The sequence below is a fragment of the Myxine glutinosa genome, chromosome 2 (genome assembly GCF_964187855.1).
Source record: "Myxine glutinosa chromosome 2, kmMyxGlut1.1, whole genome shotgun sequence".
In the NCBI taxonomy this organism is placed as follows: Eukaryota; Metazoa; Chordata; class Myxini; order Myxiniformes; family Myxinidae; genus Myxine; species Myxine glutinosa.
Window position 1 is genome coordinate 135865565 of NC_136262.1, and position 21347 is coordinate 135886911.

Genomic DNA, 21347 nt, shown 5'->3' on the forward strand with positions numbered 1-21347 from the left:
TTAACAATGAACCAACCATACACCACTTCAATCCAGTAACTTTGCATTCACGACAAAGGGATTGCAGTGTTACGATTATATTTACTATATTATTATTATTAACATTATTGTTATTACGAAAACGATACTTCTGTATTAAGAAACCTGGGCTAATTTGTCCGAAGTGACCTGAAGGTAAGGCATGAAGCCAAAGGCCTACATGTACTGTGTTGTTGGAAGACCCGTAACGCCAATGCTTTCGACATTTGATGGTCATTTCATAATCGGTTTTTGTGTTTCACACTGAAGGAAAAACGTAAAGGTCGAGCATGGCAATTGTGATATATGACAGGTTCGACAATATGTTTGGTCTGAACGACATAGAAATAAAAATGGCGGTGTGTGGAGTCGGCTGTCGTACGCTGTAATGACATCACAGACGTAATCACCTGTCATGGTGACTCCTGTCATGTGACCAGATCCTCAGCTCTGATTGGTGTACGTTTGTGGGGGTAGAGGATGAAATACCATAGTACAAGTAGGATCGTATAGGTGTAGCATGGACCGTGTACGTGTAGGAGATATCTCGATGTATTAAGTGGAGAAACTGGAACTTAAGGTTGTTTACAGTCACGTGAAAAAGTAAGTACACCCCATGTAAAGTTTTGACTTTTTCAACATATTTCAACATACAGCAATTTGATCTTCATTTCAACAATATTGATAGATAACGGTGATATAATAGAACAAATATCATGAAACATTTACATTTTGTAGTCCATTGTATAATTTAATTAAACATAAATGCAAATTTTGCATGTGGAAAAAGTAAGTACACCCTTGGCTCTAATATGTGGTATTGCCCCCTTTGGCAGAAACAACCTCAAGTAGGCGTTTCTTATAACTGTCTACCAGTCTCTGACATCGACTGGGATACATTTTTGCCCACTCCTCCATGCAGAATTATTTCAGCTGTGCGATGTTTGAGGGGTTTCTTGCATGCACAGCTCGTTTCAAATCCCCCCACAACATCTCGATGGGATTTAGATCCGGGCTTTGACTGGGCCATTCCAGAACCCTCCATTTCTTTCTTTTCAGCCATTCCTTGGTAGATTTACTGGTATGTTTCGGGTCATTGTCATGTTGCAAGGTCCACCTTCGGTTGAGCTTCAACTTACCGACAGATTGCCTCACATTATCCTCAAGCACCCTCCGGTGCAATGAAGAATTCATAGTGGATTCTATAATGGTGAGCTACCCAGGCCCTGATGCAGCAAAGCTGCCCCAAACCATAATATTTCCACCACCATGCTTTACAGTTGAGTGGGTGGTTCTGTGTTTTTCACAGACTGTGGTTGATCCAGTTTTCCCATTTAATGGTGATATTTATCCAATAATGATTTTAACCGCTGCAGTTGACCATCACGTTGACGATGGTAGAGGGGGTTGCGTGCCCCGATGGTCAATGAGCTATACTGTACAGGTGAAACGAAACCAGGCAGGTGAGAGGGTAGGGGACAGACGAAGTATAGTCAAAACCTTGAGGAATAAACTTCAACGCCAACAATACTGATGTCGGCAGCAAGGCCTCAGTAGTTGAAATGGCCTGCGTATTCATGTACAACTTGGGACCACATGAGTATAATTAGCAAAGAATCCTGCGTACTCATGTACAACTTGGGACCACATGAGTATAATTAGCAAAGAATCCTGTGTACTCATGTACAACTTGGGACCACATGAGTATAATTAGCAAAGAATCCTGCGTACTCATGTACAACTTGGGACCACATGAGTATAATTAGCAAAGAATCCTGCGTACTCATGTACAACTTGGGACCACATGAGTATAATTAGCAAAGAATCCTGCGTACTCATGTACAACTTGGGACCACATGAGTATAATTTGCAAAGAATCCTGCATACTCATGTACAACTTGGGACCACATGAGTATAATTAGCAAAGAATCCTGGGTACTCATGTACAACTTGGGACCACATGAGAATAATTAGCAAAGAATCCTGCATACTCATGTACAACTTGGGACCACATGAGAATAATTAGCAAAGAATCCTGCGTACTCATGTACAACTTGGGACCACATGAGTATAATTAGCAAAGAATCCTGCATACTCATGTACAACTTGGGACCACATGAGAATAATTAGCAAAGAATCCTGCGTACTCATGTACAACTTGGGACCACATGAGAATAATTAGCAAAGAATCCTGTGTACTCATGTACAACTTGGGACCACATGAGTATAATTAGCAAAGAATCCTGCGTACTCATGTACAACTTGGGACCACATGAGTATAATTAGCAAAGAATCCTGCGTACTCATGTACAACTTGGGACCACAAGAGTATAATTAGCAAAGAATCCTGGGTACTCATGTACAACTTGGGACCACATGAGTATAATTAGCAAAGAATCCTGCGTACTCATGTACAACTTGGGACCACATGAGTATAATTAGCAAAGAATCCTGCGTACTCATGTACAACTTGGGACCACATGAGTATAATTAGCAAAGAATCCTGCGTACTCATGTACAACTTGGGACCACATGAGAATAATTAGCAAAGAATCCTGCGTACTCATGTACAACTTGGGACCACATGAGAATAATTAGCAAAGAATCCTGGGTACTCATGTACAACTTGGGACCACATGAGAATAATTAGCAAAGAATCCTGCGTACTCATGTACAACTTGGGACCACATGAGTATAATTAGCAAAGAATCCTGGGTACTCATGTACAACTTGGGACCACATGAGAATAATTAGCAAAGAATCCTGCATACTCATGTACAACTTGGGACCACATGAGTATAATTAGCAAAGAATCCTGCGTACTCATGTACAACTTGGGACCACATGAGTATAATTAGCAAAGAATCCTGCGTACTCATGTACAACTTGGGACCACATGAGTATAATTAGCAAAGAATCCTGCGTACTCATGTACAACTTGGGACCACATGAGTATAATTAGCAAAGAATCCTGCGTACTCATGTACAACTTGGGACCACATGAGTATAATTAGCAAAGAATCCTGGGTACTCATGTACAACTTGGGACCACATGAGTATAATTAGCAAAGAATCCTGGGTACTCATGTACAACTTGGGACCACATGAGTATAATTAGCAATGAATCCTGCGTACTCATGTACAACTTGGGACCACATGAGTATAATTAGCAAAGAATCCTGCGTACTCATGTACAACTTGGGACCACATGAGTATAATTAGCAAAGAATCCTGCGTACTCATGTACAACTTGGGACCACATGAGTATAATTAGCAAAGAATCCTGCGTACTCATGTACAACTTGGGACCACATGAGTATAATTAGCAAAGAATCCTGCGTACTCATGTACAACTTGGGACCACATGAGTATAATTAGCAAAGAATCCTGCGTACTCATGTACAACTTGGGACCACATGAGTATAATTAGCAAAGAATCCTGGGTACTCATGTACAACTTGGGACCACATGAGTATAATTAGCAAAGAATCCTGCGTACTCATGTACAACTTGGGACCACATGAGTATAATTAGCAAAGAATCCTGGGTACTCATGTACAACTTGGGACCACATGAGTATAATTAGCAAAGAATCCTGCGTACTCATGTACAACTTGGGACCACATGAGTATAATTAGCAAAGAATCCTGCGTACTCATGTACAACTTGGGAGCACATGAGTATAATTCGCAAAGAATCCTGCGTACTCATGTACAACTTGGGACCACATGAGTATAATTAGCAAAGAATCCTGGGTACTCATGTACAACTTGGGACCACATGAGTATAATTAGCAAAGAATCCTGCGTACTCATGTACAACTTGGGACCACATGAGTATAATTAGCAAAGAATCCTGCGTACTCATGTACAACTTGGGACCACATGAGTATAATTAGCAAAGAATCCTGCGTACTCATGTACAACTTGGGACCACATGAGAATAATTAGCAAAGAATCCTGCATACTCATGTACAACTTGGGACCACATGAGTATAATTAGCAAAGAATCCTGCGTACTCATGTACAACTTGGGACCACATGAGTATAATTAGCAAAGAATCCTGGGTACTCATGTACAACTTGGGACCACATGAAAATAATTAGCAAAGAATCCTGCGTACTCATGTACAACTTGGGACCACATGAGTATAATTAGCAAAGAATCCTGGGTACTCATGTACAACTTGGGACCACATGAGTATAATTAGCAAAGAATCCTGGGTACTCATGTACAACTTGGGACCACATGAGTATAATTAGCAAAGAATCCTGCGTACTCATGTACAACTTGGGACCACATGAGTATAATTAGCAAAGAATCCTGCGTACTCATGTACAACTTGGGACCACATGAGTATAATTAGCAAAGAATCCTGCGTACTCATGTACAACTTGGGACCACATGAGTATAATTAGCAAAGAATCCTGCATACTCATGTACAACTTGGGACCACATGAGTATAATTAGCAAAGAATCCTGCGTACTCATGTACAACATGGGACCACATGAGTATAATTAGCAAAGAATCCTGGGTACTCATGTACAACTTGGGACCACATGAGTATAATTAGCAAAGAATCCTGCGTACTCATGTACAACTTGGGACCACATGAGTATAATTAGCAAAGAATCCTGGGTACTCATGTACAACTTGGGACCACATGAGTATAATTAGCAAAGAATCCTGTGTACTCATGTACAACTTGGGACCACATGAGTATAATTAGCAAAGAATCCTGCATACTCATGTACAACTTGGGACCACATGAGTATAATTAGCAAAGAATCCTGCGTACTCATGTACAACTTGGGACCGCATGAGTATAATTAGCAAAGAATCCTGCGTACTCATGTACAACTTGGGACCACATGAGTATAATTCGCAAAGAATCCTGCATACTCATGTACAACTTGGGACCACATGAGTATAATTAGCAAAGAATCCTGGGTACTCATGTACAACTTGGGACCACATGAGTATAATTAGCAAAGAATCCTGCGTACTCATGTACAACTTGGGACCACATGAGTATAATTAGCAAAGAATCCTGCGTACTCATGTACAACTTGGGACCACATGAGTATAATTAGCAAAGAATCCTGCGTACTCATGTACAACTTTGGGACCACATGAGTATAATTAGCAAAGAATCCTGCGTACACATGGACAACTTGGGTCCACATGAGTATAATTAGCAAAGAATCCTGCGTACTCATGTACAACTTGGGACCACATGAGTATAATTAGCAAAGAATCCTGCGTACTCATGTACAACTTGGGACCACATGAGTATAATTAGCAAAGAATCCTGGGTACTCATGTACAACTTGGGACCACATGAGTATAATTAGCAAAGAATCCTGGGTACTCATGTACAACTTGGGACCACATGAGTATAATTAGCAAAGAATCCTGCTTACTCATGTACAACTTGGGACCACATGAGTATAATTAGCAAAGAATCTTGCGTACTCATGTACAACTTGGGACCACATGAGTATAATTAGCAAAGAATCCTGCGTACTCATGTACAACTTGGGACCACATGAGTATAATTAGCAAAGAATCCTGCATACTCATGTACAACTTGGGACCACATGAGAATAATTAGCAAAGAATCCTGCGTACTCATGTACAACTTGGGACCACATGAGTATAATTAGCAAAGAATCCTGAGTACTCATGTACAACTTGGGACCACATGAGTATAATTAGCAAAGAATCTTGCGTACTCATGTACAACTTGGGACCACATGAGTATAATTAGCAAAGAATCCTGCGTACTCATGTACAACTTGGGACCACAAGAGTATAATTAGCAAAGAATCCTGGGTACTCATGTACAACTTGGGACCACATGAGTATAATTAGCAAAGAATCCTGCGTACTCATGTACAACTTGGGACCACATGAGTATAATTAGCAAAGAATCCTGCGTACTCATGTACAACTTGGGACCACATGAGTATAATTAGCAAAGAATCCTGCGTACTCATGTACAACTTGGGACCACATGAGAATAATTAGCAAAGAATCCTGCGTACTCATGTACAACTTGGGACCACATGAGAATAATTAGCAAAGAATCCTGGGTACTCATGTACAACTTGGGACCACATGAGAATAATTAGCAAAGAATCCTGCGTACTCATGTACAACTTGGGACCACATGAGTATAATTAGCAAAGAATCCTGGGTACTCATGTACAACTTGGGACCACATGAGAATAATTAGCAAAGAATCCTGCGTACTCATGTACAACTTGGGACCACATGAGTATAATTAGCAAAGAATCCTGCGTACTCATGTACAACTTGGGACCACATGAGTATAATTAGCAAAGAATCCTGCGTACTCATGTACAACTTGGGACCACATGAGTATAATTAGCAAAGAATCCTGCGTACTCATGTACAACTTGGGACCACATGAGTATAATTAGCAAAGAATCCTGCGTACTCATGTACAACTTGGGACCACATGAGTATAATTAGCAAAGAATCCTGCGTACTCATGTACAACTTGGGACCACATGAGTATAATTAGCAAAGAATCCTGCATACTCATGTACAACTTGGGACCACATGAGTATAATTAGCAAAGAATCCTGCGTACTCATGTACAACTTGGGACCACATGAGTATAATTAGCATAGAATCTTGCGTACTCATGTACAACTTGGGGCCACATGAGTATAATTAGCAAAGAATCCTGGGTACTCATGTACAACTTGGGACCACATGAGTATAATTAGCAAAGAATCCTGCGTACTCATGTACAACTTGGGACCACATGAGTATAATTAGCAAAGAATCCTGGGTACTCATGTACAACTTGGGACCACATGAGTATAATTAGCAAAGAATCCTGCGTACTCATGTACAACTTGGGACCACATGAGTATAATTAGCAAAGAATCCTGCGTACTCATGTACAACTTGGGACCACATGAGTATAATTAGCAAAGAATCCTGCATACTCATGTACAACTTGGGACCACATGAGTATAATTAGCAAAGAATCCTGGGTACTCATGTACAACTTGGGACCACATGAGAATAATTAGCAAAGAATCCTGCGTACTCATGTACAACTTGGGACCACATGAGTATAATTAGCAAAGAATCCTGGGTACTCATGTACAACTTGGGACCACATGAGTATAATTAGCAAAGAATCCTGGGTACTCATGTACAACTTGGGACCACATGAGTATAATTAGCAAAGAATCCTGCGTACTCATGTACAACTTGGGACCACATGAGTATAATTAGCAAAGAATCCTGCGTACTCATGTACAACTTGGGACCACATGAGTATAATTAGCAAAGAATCCTGCGTACTCATGTACAACTTGGGACCACATGAGTATAATTAGCAAAGAATCCTGCGTACTCATGTACAACTTGGGACCACATGAGTATAATTAGCAAAGAATCCTGCGTACTCATGTACAACATGGGACCACATGAGTATAATTAGCAAAGAATCCTGGGTACTCATGTACAACTTGGGACCACATGAGTATAATTAGCAAAGAATCCTGCGTACTCATGTACAACTTGGGACCACATGAGTATAATTAGCAAAGAATCCTGGGTACTCATGTACAACTTGGGACCACATGAGTATAATTAGCAAAGAATCCTGCGTACTCATGTACAACTTGGGACCACATGAGTATAATTAGCAAAGAATCCTGCATACTCATGTACAACTTGGGACCACATGAGTATAATTAGCAAAGAATCCTGCGTACTCATGTACAACTTGGGACCGCATGAGTATAATTAGCAAAGAATCCTGCGTACTCATGTACAACTTGGGACCACATGAGTATAATTCGCAAAGAATCCTGCGTACTCATGTACAACTTGGGACCACATGAGTATAATTAGCAAAGAATCCTGGGTACTCATGTACAACTTGGGACCACATGAGTATAATTAGCAAAGAATCCTGCGTACTCATGTACAACTTGGGACCACATGAGTATAATTAGCAAAGAATCCTGCATACTCATGTACAACTTAGGACCACATGAGTATAATTAGCAAAGAATCCTGCGTACTCATGTACAACTTGGGACCACATGAGAATAATTAGCAAAGAATCCTGCATACTCATGTACAACTTGGGACCACATGAGTATAATTAGCAAAGAATCCTGCGTACTCATGTACAACTTGGGACCACATGAGTATAATTAGCAAAGAATCCTGGGTACTCATGTACAACTTGGGACCACATGAGAATAATTAGCAAAGAATCCTGCGTACTCATGTACAACTTGGGACCACATGAGTATAATTAGCAAAGAATCCTGGGTACTCATGTACAACTTGGGACCACATGAGTATAATTAGCAAAGAATCCTGCTTACTCATGTACAACTTGGGACCACATGAGTATAATTAGCAAAGAATCCTGCATACTCATGTACAACTTGGGACCACATGAGTATAATTAGCAAAGAATCCTGCGTACTCATGTACAACTTGGGACCACATGAGTATAATTAGCAAAGAATCCTGCATACTCATGTACAACTTGGGACCACATGAGTATAACTAGCAAAGAATCCTGCGTACTCATGTACAACTTGGGACCACATGAGTATAATTAGCAAAGAATCCTGAGTACTCATGTACAACTTGGGACCACATGAGTATAATTAGCAAAGAATCTTGCGTACTCATGTACAACTTGGGACCACATGAGTATAATTAGCAAAGAATCCTGCGTACTCATGTACAACTTGGGACCACAAGAGTATAATTAGCAAAGAATCCTGGGTACTCATGTACAACTTGGGACCACATGAGTATAATTAGCAAAGAATCCTGCGTACTCATGTACAACTTGGGACCACATGAGTATAATTAGCAAAGAATCCTGCGTACTCATGTACAACTTGGGACCACATGAGTATAATTAGCAAAGAATCCTGCGTACTCATGTACAACTTGGGACCACATGAGAATAATTAGCAAAGAATCCTGCGTACTCATGTACAACTTGGGACCACATGAGTATAATTAGCAAAGAATCCTGCGTACTCATGTACAACTTGGGACCACATGAGTATAATTAGCAAAGAATCCTGCGTACTCATGTACAACTTGGGACCACATGAGTATAATTAGCAAAGAATCCTGCGTACTCATGTACAACTTGGGACCACATGAGTATAATTAGCAAAGAATCCTGCGTACTCATGTACAACTTGGGACCACATGAGTATAATTAGCAAAGAATCCTGCGTACTCATGTACAACTTGGGACCACATGAGTATAATTAGCAAAGAATCCTGCATACTCATGTACAACTTGGGACCACATGAGTATAATTAGCAAAGAATCCTGCGTACTCATGTACAACTTGGGACCACATGAGTATAATTAGCATAGAATCTTGCGTACTCATGTACAACTTGGGACCACATGAGTATAATTAGCAAAGAATCCTGGGTACTCATGTACAACTTGGGACCACATGAGTATAATTAGCAAAGAATCCTGCGTACTCATGTACAACTTGGGACCACATGAGTATAATTAGCAAAGAATCCTGCGTACTCATGTACAACTTGGGACCACATGAGTATAATTAGCAAAGAATCCTGCGTACTCATGTACAACTTTGGGACCACATGAGTATAATTAGCAAAGAATCCTGCGTACACATGGACAACTTGGGTCCACATGAGTATAATTAGCAAAGAATCCTGCGTACTCATGTACAACTTGGGACCACATGAGTATAATTAGCAAAGAATCCTGCGTACTCATGTACAACTTGGGACCACATGAGTATAATTAGCAAAGAATCCTGGGTACTCATGTACAACTTGGGACCACATGAGTATAATTAGCAAAGAATCCTGCTTACTCATGTACAACTTGGGACCACATGAGTATAATTAGCAAAGAATCTTGCGTACTCATGTACAACTTGGGACCACATGAGTATAATTAGCAAAGAATCCTGCGTACTCATGTACAACTTGGGACCACATGAGTATAATTAGCAAAGAATCCTGCATACTCATGTACAACTTGGGACCACATGAGAATAATTAGCAAAGAATCCTGCGTACTCATGTACAACTTGGGACCACATGAGTATAATTAGCAAAGAATCCTGAGTACTCATGTACAACTTGGGACCACATGAGTATAATTAGCAAAGAATCTTGCGTACTCATGTACAACTTGGGACCACATGAGTATAATTAGCAAAGAATCCTGCGTACTCATGTACAACTTGGGACCACAAGAGTATAATTAGCAAAGAATCCTGGGTACTCATGTACAACTTGGGACCACATGAGTATAATTAGCAAAGAATCCTGCGTACTCATGTACAACTTGGGACCACATGAGTATAATTAGCAAAGAATCCTGCGTACTCATGTACAACTTGGGACCACATGAGTATAATTAGCAAAGAATCCTGCGTACTCATGTACAACTTGGGACCACATGAGAATAATTAGCAAAGAATCCTGCGTACTCATGTACAACTTGGGACCACATGAGAATAATTAGCAAAGAATCCTGGGTACTCATGTACAACTTGGGACCACATGAGAATAATTAGCAAAGAATCCTGCGTACTCATGTACAACTTGGGACCACATGAGTATAATTAGCAAAGAATCCTGGGTACTCATGTACAACTTGGGACCACATGAGAATAATTAGCAAAGAATCCTGCGTACTCATGTACAACTTGGGACCACATGAGTATAATTAGCAAAGAATCCTGCGTACTCATGTACAACTTGGGACCACATGAGTATAATTAGCAAAGAATCCTGCGTACTCATGTACAACTTGGGACCACATGAGTATAATTAGCAAAGAATCCTGCGTACTCATGTACAACTTGGGACCACATGAGTATAATTAGCAAAGAATCCTGCGTACTCATGTACAACTTGGGACCACATGAGTATAATTAGCAAAGAATCCTGCGTACTCATGTACAACTTGGGACCACATGAGTATAATTAGCAAAGAATCCTGCATACTCATGTACAACTTGGGACCACATGAGTATAATTAGCAAAGAATCCTGCGTACTCATGTACAACTTGGGACCACATGAGTATAATTAGCATAGAATCTTGCGTACTCATGTACAACTTGGGGCCACATGAGTATAATTAGCAAAGAATCCTGGGTACTCATGTACAACTTGGGACCACATGAGTATAATTAGCAAAGAATCCTGCGTACTCATGTACAACTTGGGACCACATGAGTATAATTAGCAAAGAATCCTGGGTACTCATGTACAACTTGGGACCACATGAGTATAATTAGCAAAGAATCCTGCGTACTCATGTACAACTTGGGACCACATGAGTATAATTAGCAAAGAATCCTGCGTACTCATGTACAACTTGGGACCACATGAGTATAATTAGCAAAGAATCCTGCGTACTCATGTACAACTTGGGACCACATGAGTATAATTAGCAAAGAATCCTGGGTACTCATGTACAACTTGGGACCACATGAGAATAATTAGCAAAGAATCCTGCGTACTCATGTACAACTTGGGACCACATGAGTATAATTAGCAAAGAATCCTGGGTACTCATGTACAACTTGGGACCACATGAGTATAATTAGCAAAGAATCCTGGGTACTCATGTACAACTTGGGACCACATGAGTATAATTAGCAAAGAATCCTGCGTACTCATGTACAACTTGGGACCACATGAGTATAATTAGCAAAGAATCCTGCGTACTCATGTACAACTTGGGACCACATGAGTATAATTAGCAAAGAATCCTGCGTACTCATGTACAACTTGGGACCACATGAGTATAATTAGCAAAGAATCCTGCGTACTCATGTACAACTTGGGACCACATGAGTATAATTAGCAAAGAATCCTGCGTACTCATGTACAACATGGGACCACATGAGTATAATTAGCAAAGAATCCTGGGTACTCATGTACAACTTGGGACCACATGAGTATAATTAGCAAAGAATCCTGCGTACTCATGTACAACTTGGGACCACATGAGTATAATTAGCAAAGAATCCTGGGTACTCATGTACAACTTGGGACCACATGAGTATAATTAGCAAAGAATCCTGCGTACTCATGTACAACTTGGGACCACATGAGTATAATTAGCAAAGAATCCTGCATACTCATGTACAACTTGGGACCACATGAGTATAATTAGCAAAGAATCCTGCGTACTCATGTACAACTTGGGACCGCATGAGTATAATTAGCAAAGAATCCTGCGTACTCATGTACAACTTGGGACCACATGAGTATAATTCGCAAAGAATCCTGCGTACTCATGTACAACTTGGGACCACATGAGTATAATTAGCAAAGAATCCTGGGTACTCATGTACAACTTGGGACCACATGAGTATAATTAGCAAAGAATCCTGCGTACTCATGTACAACTTGGGACCACATGAGTATAATTAGCAAAGAATCCTGCATACTCATGTACAACTTAGGACCACATGAGTATAATTAGCAAAGAATCCTGCGTACTCATGTACAACTTGGGACCACATGAGAATAATTAGCAAAGAATCCTGCATACTCATGTACAACTTGGGACCACATGAGTATAATTAGCAAAGAATCCTGCGTACTCATGTACAACTTGGGACCACATGAGTATAATTAGCAAAGAATCCTGGGTACTCATGTACAACTTGGGACCACATGAGAATAATTAGCAAAGAATCCTGCGTACTCATGTACAACTTGGGACCACATGAGTATAATTAGCAAAGAATCCTGGGTACTCATGTACAACTTGGGACCACATGAGTATAATTAGCAAAGAATCCTGCTTACTCATGTACAACTTGGGACCACATGAGTATAATTTGCAAAGAATCCTGCATACTCATGTACAACTTGGGACCACATGAGTATAATTAGCAAAGAATCCTGCGTACTCATGTGCAACTTGGGACCACATGAGTATAATTAGCAAAGAATCCTGCATACTCATGTACAACTTGGGACCACATGAGTATAACTAGCAAAGAATCCTGCGTACTCATGTACAACTTGGGACCACATGAGTATAATTAGCAAAGAATCCTGAGTACTCATGTACAACTTGGGACCACATGAGTATAATTAGCAAAGAATCTTGCGTACTCATATACAACTTGGGACCACATGAGTATAATTAGCAAAGAATCCTGCGTACTCATGTACAACTTGGGACCACAAGAGTATAATTAGCAAAGAATCCTGGGTACTCATGTACAACTTGGGACCACATGAGTATAATTAGCAAAGAATCCTGCGTACTCATGTACAACTTGGGACCACATGAGTATAATTAGCAAAGAATCCTGCGTACTCATGTACAACTTGGGACCACATGAGTATAATTAGCAAAGAATCCTGCGTACTCATGTACAACTTGGGACCACATGAGAATAATTAGCAAAGAATCCTGCGTACTCATGTACAACTTGGGACCACATGAGAATAATTAGCAAAGAATCCTGGGTACTCATGTACAACTTGGGACCACATGAGAATAATTAGCAAAGAATCCTGCGTACTCATGTACAACTTGGGACCACATGAGTATAATTAGCAAAGAATCCTGGGTACTCATGTACAACTTGGGACCACATGAGAATAATTAGCAAAGAATCCTGCGTACTCATGTACAACTTGGGACCACATGAGTATAATTAGCAAAGAATCCTGCGTACTCATGTACAACTTGGGACCACATGAGTATAATTAGCAAAGAATCCTGCGTACTCATGTACAACTTGGGACCACATGAGTATAATTAGCAAAGAATCCTGCGTACTCATGTACAACTTGGGACCACATGAGTATAATTAGCAAAGAATCCTGCGTACTCATGTACAACTTGGGACCACATGAGTATAATTAGCAAAGAATCCTGCGTACTCATGTACAACTTGGGACCACATGAGTATAATTAGCAAAGAATCCTGCATACTCATGTACAACTTGGGACCACATGAGTATAATTAGCAAAGAATCCTGCGTACTCATGTACAACTTGGGACCACATGAGTATAATTAGCATAGAATCTTGCGTACTCATGTACAACTTGGGACCACATGAGTATAATTAGCAAAGAATCCTGGGTACTCATGTACAACTTGGGACCACATGAGTATAATTAGCAAAGAATCCTGCGTACTCATGTACAACTTGGGACCACATGAGTATAATTAGCAAAGAATCCTGGGTACTCATGTACAACTTGGGACCACATGAGTATAATTAGCAAAGAATCCTGCGTACTCATGTACAACTTGGGACCACATGAGTATAATTAGCAAAGAATCCTGCATACTCATGTACAACTTGGGACCACATGAGTATAATTAGCAACCGAAAGACACTATGACCGATTGAGATCGACCCGACGGTGATGATGATGATTTATCCAACTGGCTACAACTTATTTTTTTATTAACTAGATTAATAAGTACATAAAAAGGTGGATGTGTGGCAGGTACTACATTTTAGTCATGACCCCCCCCCCCCCCCCCCCTCGGTACTCTGTGGTTTCTCTTCTTCAGCCATTATATCAGTTCCCTTAGCCATTGTGATCCTGACACAATTGGATAATTGTTGCCTGATGCTCTTTTTGTTTGTTTGCACAAAAGGGTCCCAAGATGGCTCGCTGACAGGACTAATATCCAGATTCGTTACACCCGCCAGACATATCACATTAGAAGAAAACTGGAATGAAAACAAGTACGAATAAAGGTGTGATCATAAACACGTTGGCCGTCCACATTTTCCCAAGAGGCAAGTGGCTTCAGCCTACTCAGACAGCCAATAGCGAAGAGCTGTCACCTCAAGGTGAGCTCCGTTCCTCAGAAGGCCTATTAAGGAGTCTCGACAAACCATCGCTTACCAGTATCTATATGCACTCACCACCAGGGTCAGGGGGTTTATCATGCTAAAACATTTATGTCAGACAGCCTTCTAAACCACTCGACATACTGATGGGAGTCATGCAGGGCACCCACACGTTCGTTTCCACCAGCACGGTCAGGAATACATTTGAAGTTGGGCCTATAAATCACAGGTGCGGCCCGTTAATTATGCCAGGCACAAAAATCGATGGATGTGATCTGTAAAGTGGGGGTCGGAGAAGAATATGGAGGCGTTTGCAGAACGATGCTAAACTCTGGCATGAACTATGGGAAACATTTGTGATGAATTTTGTTTAAGGTGGAAATGTGTGCACAACAAATACCTGCACAAGATCTGCAGTCATAAATGTTTATGATGTTCCATAGTTTATGAAGTGCGTTGGAATACACTGTGCAGTGTATCTGCCATGGATGAAACTTATGAACCAAGGGTTTCCACTTTCATTACTCGCATCGAAGAACTTCCAGGATGACGAAGAAACTGAGACTGAGAAAGGCCGGGATATCCAGAGGAGCTAATATCTCAAACGGAGACGAGAATCACCTGGTAATATGGTCGTCACAGCTCGTATAAGATGTTTCAGACAAAATGTACTCGAAACGTCATGTAACATCATGCCTACAATCACACGACAAACATTGCTTGAGAGAGACTTAACATAAAACGTCATGTAACATCATGCCTACAATCATACAAACATTGCTTGAGAGAGATTGAACATAAAACGTCATGTAACATCATGCCTACAAACATTGCTTGAGAGCGACGAAACATATAACGTCATGTAACATCATGCCTACAATCATACAACCATTGCTTGAGAGAGACTTAACATAAAACGTCATGTAACATCATGCCTACAATCACACAAACATTGCTTGAGAGAGACTTAACATAAAACGTCATGTAACGTCATGCCTACAATCATACAAACATTGCTTGAGAGAGACGAAACATAAAACGTCATGTAACATCATGCCTACAATCATACAAACATTGCTTGAGAAAGACTTAACATAAAACGTCATGTAACGTCATGCCTACAATCATACAAACATTGCTTGAGAGAGACTTAACATAAAACGTCATGTAACGTCATGCCTACAATCATACAAACATTGCTTGAGAGAGACGAAACATAAAACGTCATGTAACATCATGCCTACAATCATACAAACATTGCTTGAGAAAGACTTAACATAAAACGTCATGTAACATCATGCCTACAATCACACAAACATTGCTTGAGAGAGACTTAACATAAAACGTCATGTAACGTCATGCCTACAATCATACAAACATTGCTTGAGAGAGACGAAACATAAAACGTCATGTAACATCATGCCTACAATCATACAAACATTGCTTGAGAGAGACGAAACATAAAACGTCATGTAACATCATGCCTACAATCATACAAACATTGCTTGAGAGAGACTTAACATAAAACGTCATGTAACATCATGCCTACAATCATACAAACATTGCTTGAGAGAGATTGAACATAAAACGTCATGTAACATCATGCCTACAAACATTGCTTGAGGGCGACGAAACATATAACGTCATGTAACATCATGCCTACAATCATACAACCATTGCTTGAGAGAGACTTAACATAAAACGTCATGTAACATCATGCCTACAATCACACAAACATTGCTTGAGAGAGACTTAACATAAAACGTCATGTAACGTCATGCCTACAATCATACAAACATTGCTTGAGAGAGACGAAACATAAAACGTCATGTAACATCATGCCTACAATCATACAAACATTGCTTGAGAAAGACTTAACATAAAACGTCATGTAACATCATGCCTACAATCATACAAACATTGCTTGAGAGAGACGAAACATAAAACGTCATGTAACATCATGCCTACAATCATACAAACATTGCTTGAGAAAGATTTGACATAAAACGTCATGTAACATCATGCCTACAATCATACAAACATTGCTTGAGAGAGACGAAACATAAAACGTCATGTAACATCATGCCTACAACCATACAAACATTGCTTGAGAGAGACTCAACATGAAACGTCATGTAACATCATGCCTACAATCATACAAACATTGCTTGAGAGAGACGAAACATGAAACGTCATGTAACATCATGCCTACAATCACACGGCAAACATTGCTTGAGAGAGACGAAACATGAAACGTCATGTAACATCATGCCTACAATCACACGGCAAACATTGCTTGAGAGAGACGAAACATGAAACGTCATGTAACATCATGCCTACAATCACACGGCAAACATTGCTTGAGAGAGACGAAACATGAAACGTCATGTAACATCATGCCTACAATCACACGGCAAACATTGCTTGAGAGAGATTGAACATAAAACGTCATGTAACATCATGCCTACAAACATTGCTTGAGAGAGACGAAACATGAAACGTCATGTAACATCATGCCTACAATCACACGGCAAACATTGCTTGAGAGAGACGAAACATAAAACGTCATGTAACATCATGCCTACAATCATACAAACATTGCTTGAGAGAGACGAAACATAAAACGTCATGTAACATCATCCCTACAATCATACAAACATTGCTTGAGAAAGACTTAACATAAAACGTCATGTAACATCATGCCTACAATCATACAAACATTGCTTGAGAGAGACTTAACACAAAACGTCATGTAACATCATGCCTACAATCACACAAACATTGCTTGAGAGAGACGAAACATAAAACGTCATGTAACATCATGCCTACAATCATACAAACATTGCTTGAGAAAGATTTAACATAAAACGTCATGTAACATCATGCCTACAATCATACAAACATTGCTTGAGAGAGACTTAACATAAAACGTCATGTAACATCATGCCTACAATCACACAAACATTGCTTGAGAGAGACGAAACATAAAACGTCATGTAACATCATGCCTACAATCATACAAACATTGCTTGACAGAGACTTAACACAAAACGTCATGTAACATCATGCCTACAATCATACAAACATTGCTTGAGAGAGACTCAACATAAAACGTCATGTAACATGTAAAGTGTGAAGTAAACCTCAATGCCAACAATGCTGATGTGAGCAGCAGGGCCAGGGGCGGATCCAGGAATTTCAAGCCGGGGGGGGGGGGCGGGGTGGATGAAACTATAGCGCCGAGGGGGGGGATGACGGGACCCCCAGGAAAATTTTTTAAATCGATTGTCAGAAACGGCATTTCGTGCGTTCTTGGAAGTTTCTGCAGCTCCTCGTGTTCTTCTCTGGTCCAACAGTTCAACAGATTCGCGATGACTAATGGTCAGATGGAGGAACTGGTGAAACGACTTGTTCACCTGTTCCTTCTGCTATAAATTGATGAAATTTGTAGGTGTGTGTGTGTGTGTGTGTGTGTGTGTGGGGCATGTTTTTTGTGTAGTTCTACAGGAGCTTTCTGATATGGAATTTCTGATTTGTGTAGTTCTCACGAAATGATCGTTACGATCTCCTGAGTTAATTAGGCTACTTAACTACAAAGAATCCAGAAGAATTCCCATGTTTCTAAACATACGCCATGTTAAGGTGTACAGAGCAGCTTAATAGGTCCTTCCACGGCATGTCATTCTCATTACTAAATAAATAACAAAAACAATGATAATATTGTTGTGGATATGAGGATTGTATTTTTTTTATTGTGTGTTTTATTAATATTGCTTTAGTCTGGACCCTCCTTACTCCAGTTATGTATAAAGGTCAAAGGGCGTCCCATAATTAGTCCATAAAGCATACACGTCAGCCAATCATAGATTTCCCCCTGGTTGATAGTTATATCTTTATTATGTGTATTAGGGTAAGGCCTTGTCTTCCATTAAGATGACACTCCATTGCACCAAGTGAAATAGAGTAGATTCCTTTCACATTCCCCTTTCATCATTGCCAAGCCTCGATTGCCAATTACATCCCCTCCAAAACCACCATTGAACATGTGCTCGGGTCGGGGAAGAAGGGCGTGCCCGCCCGTCGTCATCAAGGGCGGAGCCAAAGGGTCGCGCGACCAACCAGGGCCGAGGTGAGCACACCGATGGGCGTGTCCTGAAGGCCGGTGGCTTGATCGCCGGAGGCGCTATAAAAGCGCGCGCGCAAGGTACTGCGTGAGATCATCCAGGGAAGCACAAAGCCTGCTATTCGTCGCCTTGCTCGCCAAAGTTGGACCAAACAAGAGAGTTGGGCAAGAAGCAAGCACGTTGTTCAGTTGTGTGGTTGGACCAGACGAGTCCTGGCAAAGCACACGACGTCCACAGAGCAGCCGCAGCCACAGCAGCAACGACAGCAGCTTGGGGCCTTGACGGCAGTTCCAGAGCAGGGCCGTGAAGGAACGGCGGCTGTTAAACGCGCCGATCGTGCTGCAGTACCATTGGACCTTCCTCTCCCTCCAGCCATCCACCTCCTGCCTTTCCATCCTTTTGTGTACGTGAGTTTGTTCTGTGTGTCTTGTCCCTGGGTATTTCATTAAGCTTGTATAAGGAATTTGCACTGTGTCTCTAATATCTTCTGTATATTATTTTCTTATCTTTCCTTCTTCCTTGGTTACTTTGAGCGTGTAAATAGTAAGAATAAATTTAGTAGTATTTCCAACCTTTTCGTCTTCTTCTTCTTCTTCACATCCGTGTCGCCTTAGTCTTTTCCCTATTGAATATCTGTGGCGCGATCCGGCCAACGTTCAGGAATCGGGTTCGTCGGGGTAACTGTTAGGACCGCGGGGCCTCCGCTCGGCAAAACCAACATCTTATCCGCGGTCTGTAACAATTGGTGTCGGGAGCGGGGTCGGACCCGAAGCGCGCTTAACGTGCTCAAAATTAAAAGCTACTGAAATTTGTTTTGTTTTACAAAACCCGAATTTTGAAATCGCGCCATGGCTGGTCAAGGCGACGGGATGTCGGTGGGAGAGATAGACAGGGTAGAATCGACCCAGGACCTGGGGGAAATGTATGTGGAGGAGGGCAATGAGGAGGTGGTTGAGGAGGTTTCAGGCACGCAAAATGGCATCCTCGCACACGAGGCTTCAGGCCCGCAAAATGGCACCTCGCACATGGCTACGGCGGCCGCACCCGCTGCACAAGTGGGAGGGATGGCCCAAATGCAGGCCCTCATGGAGCAATTTATGGCGCAAATGCAGGCGTCCCTCAACCTGCAGAGGGACGAGACGAGGGCTCAGAGTGAGCAATTGGGGGCAATGAGGGACGAAGCGAGGGGTACCGGTGAACAGATAGACAGCAAATTTGAGGGGTTAGACAATAATTTTAAGGGGTTAGACAAGAAATTTGAGGGGTTAGACAAGAAATTTGAGGGGTTAGACAATAATTTTAAGGGGTTAGACAAGAAATTTGAGGGGTTAGACAAGAAATTTGAGGGGTTAGACAAGAAATTTGAGGGGTTAGACAATGGGATAGAAGGGGTGAAACATGGGTTAACAGGGGTGGAAAATAGAATGGCTGCCCAGGAGAATCAGATAGAGGGGGTGAAAGACGGGTTAAGGGGGTTAGAAAACACAATGGACGACAAATTGCGGGAAGTAGGGGAGCAATCCGCCCGGGAAATCAAACGGATGGGGACCCAGATAGAGGAGGTGAAAATCGGGTTAGAAAGTAAATTGGATGCTCAGAGGGATGAATTGGGACAGATGAGGGTGGCATCTACAAAAGAGATGGAGGTGATGAAAGAGGAGATACGACGAGGTGTAAGCGAGGAGGTCTCGGGGGTACGCGAAGAGGTCTCGGGGGTACGCGAGGAGGTAAAGCGAGGTGAAAAGCGTATGGAGAAAGAGGTGAGGAATAATACGGCTAGGTTACAGGGGGGAATAGAGGGTCTGACGAGGGGAGTAGAACAGCTGACAGTGGGACAAAAGGAACTCGTAGACCAAGTGGAAAAGAACACTGCAATAATCGGGGGGTTAAAAGCGACACAAAAAGACATTAAAAATGAATTAATAGCGACACAGAAGGAATGTCAGATGGTACATGAGGGGTTGACGAAGAAGTTGGAAGAGGTGACAGAAGTAATGGAGACGAAGGACCGAGAGGTGAGGACGCACATATAAACGGTTAAAGTGGCGTTAGAGGAAGAGATAGAGGGGGCGCACCGGGAGATGAAGGAGGTAAAGGAAAAATTAGAGGAGGTGGAAGAAGGGGTGAGTGAAATTAAGAAGAGACGGAGGGAAACTAAGAGGGAAATAAAGGAGGAGGTGATGGAATATGTGCAAGGTCTGTGTTCAAATCATGATGGTGTGCTCACTAACCAAATAAAGAGTTTGCAGGTGGCAGAGGAGGTGCGACGACGAGGTACCGAGGTGAGCGACGATATACGCGGAAATGTATATTGTGTGAGG

At 41.4% G+C, this 21347-nt stretch overlaps 1 protein-coding gene across 3 annotated transcripts in view; it reads right to left on the bottom strand.

Annotated features, from left to right (window-relative positions):
- The window catches only part of LOC137421213 (SH2 domain-containing adapter protein F), a 221881-nt gene that overhangs the window by 122836 nt on the left and 77698 nt on the right, over window positions 1–21347 (bottom strand). For 2 of the 3 annotated variants that reach the window (XM_068107038.2, XM_068107037.2), the window contains exon 3: window positions 15524–15598. The exons of the other annotated variant lie outside the window; for it this stretch is intronic. In XM_068107038.2, coding sequence (XP_067963139.1) covers window positions 15524–15598 — 75 coding nt within the window. The remainder of the gene's footprint in view (window positions 1–15523; window positions 15599–21347) is intronic. 3 annotated transcript variants of the gene reach the window in all.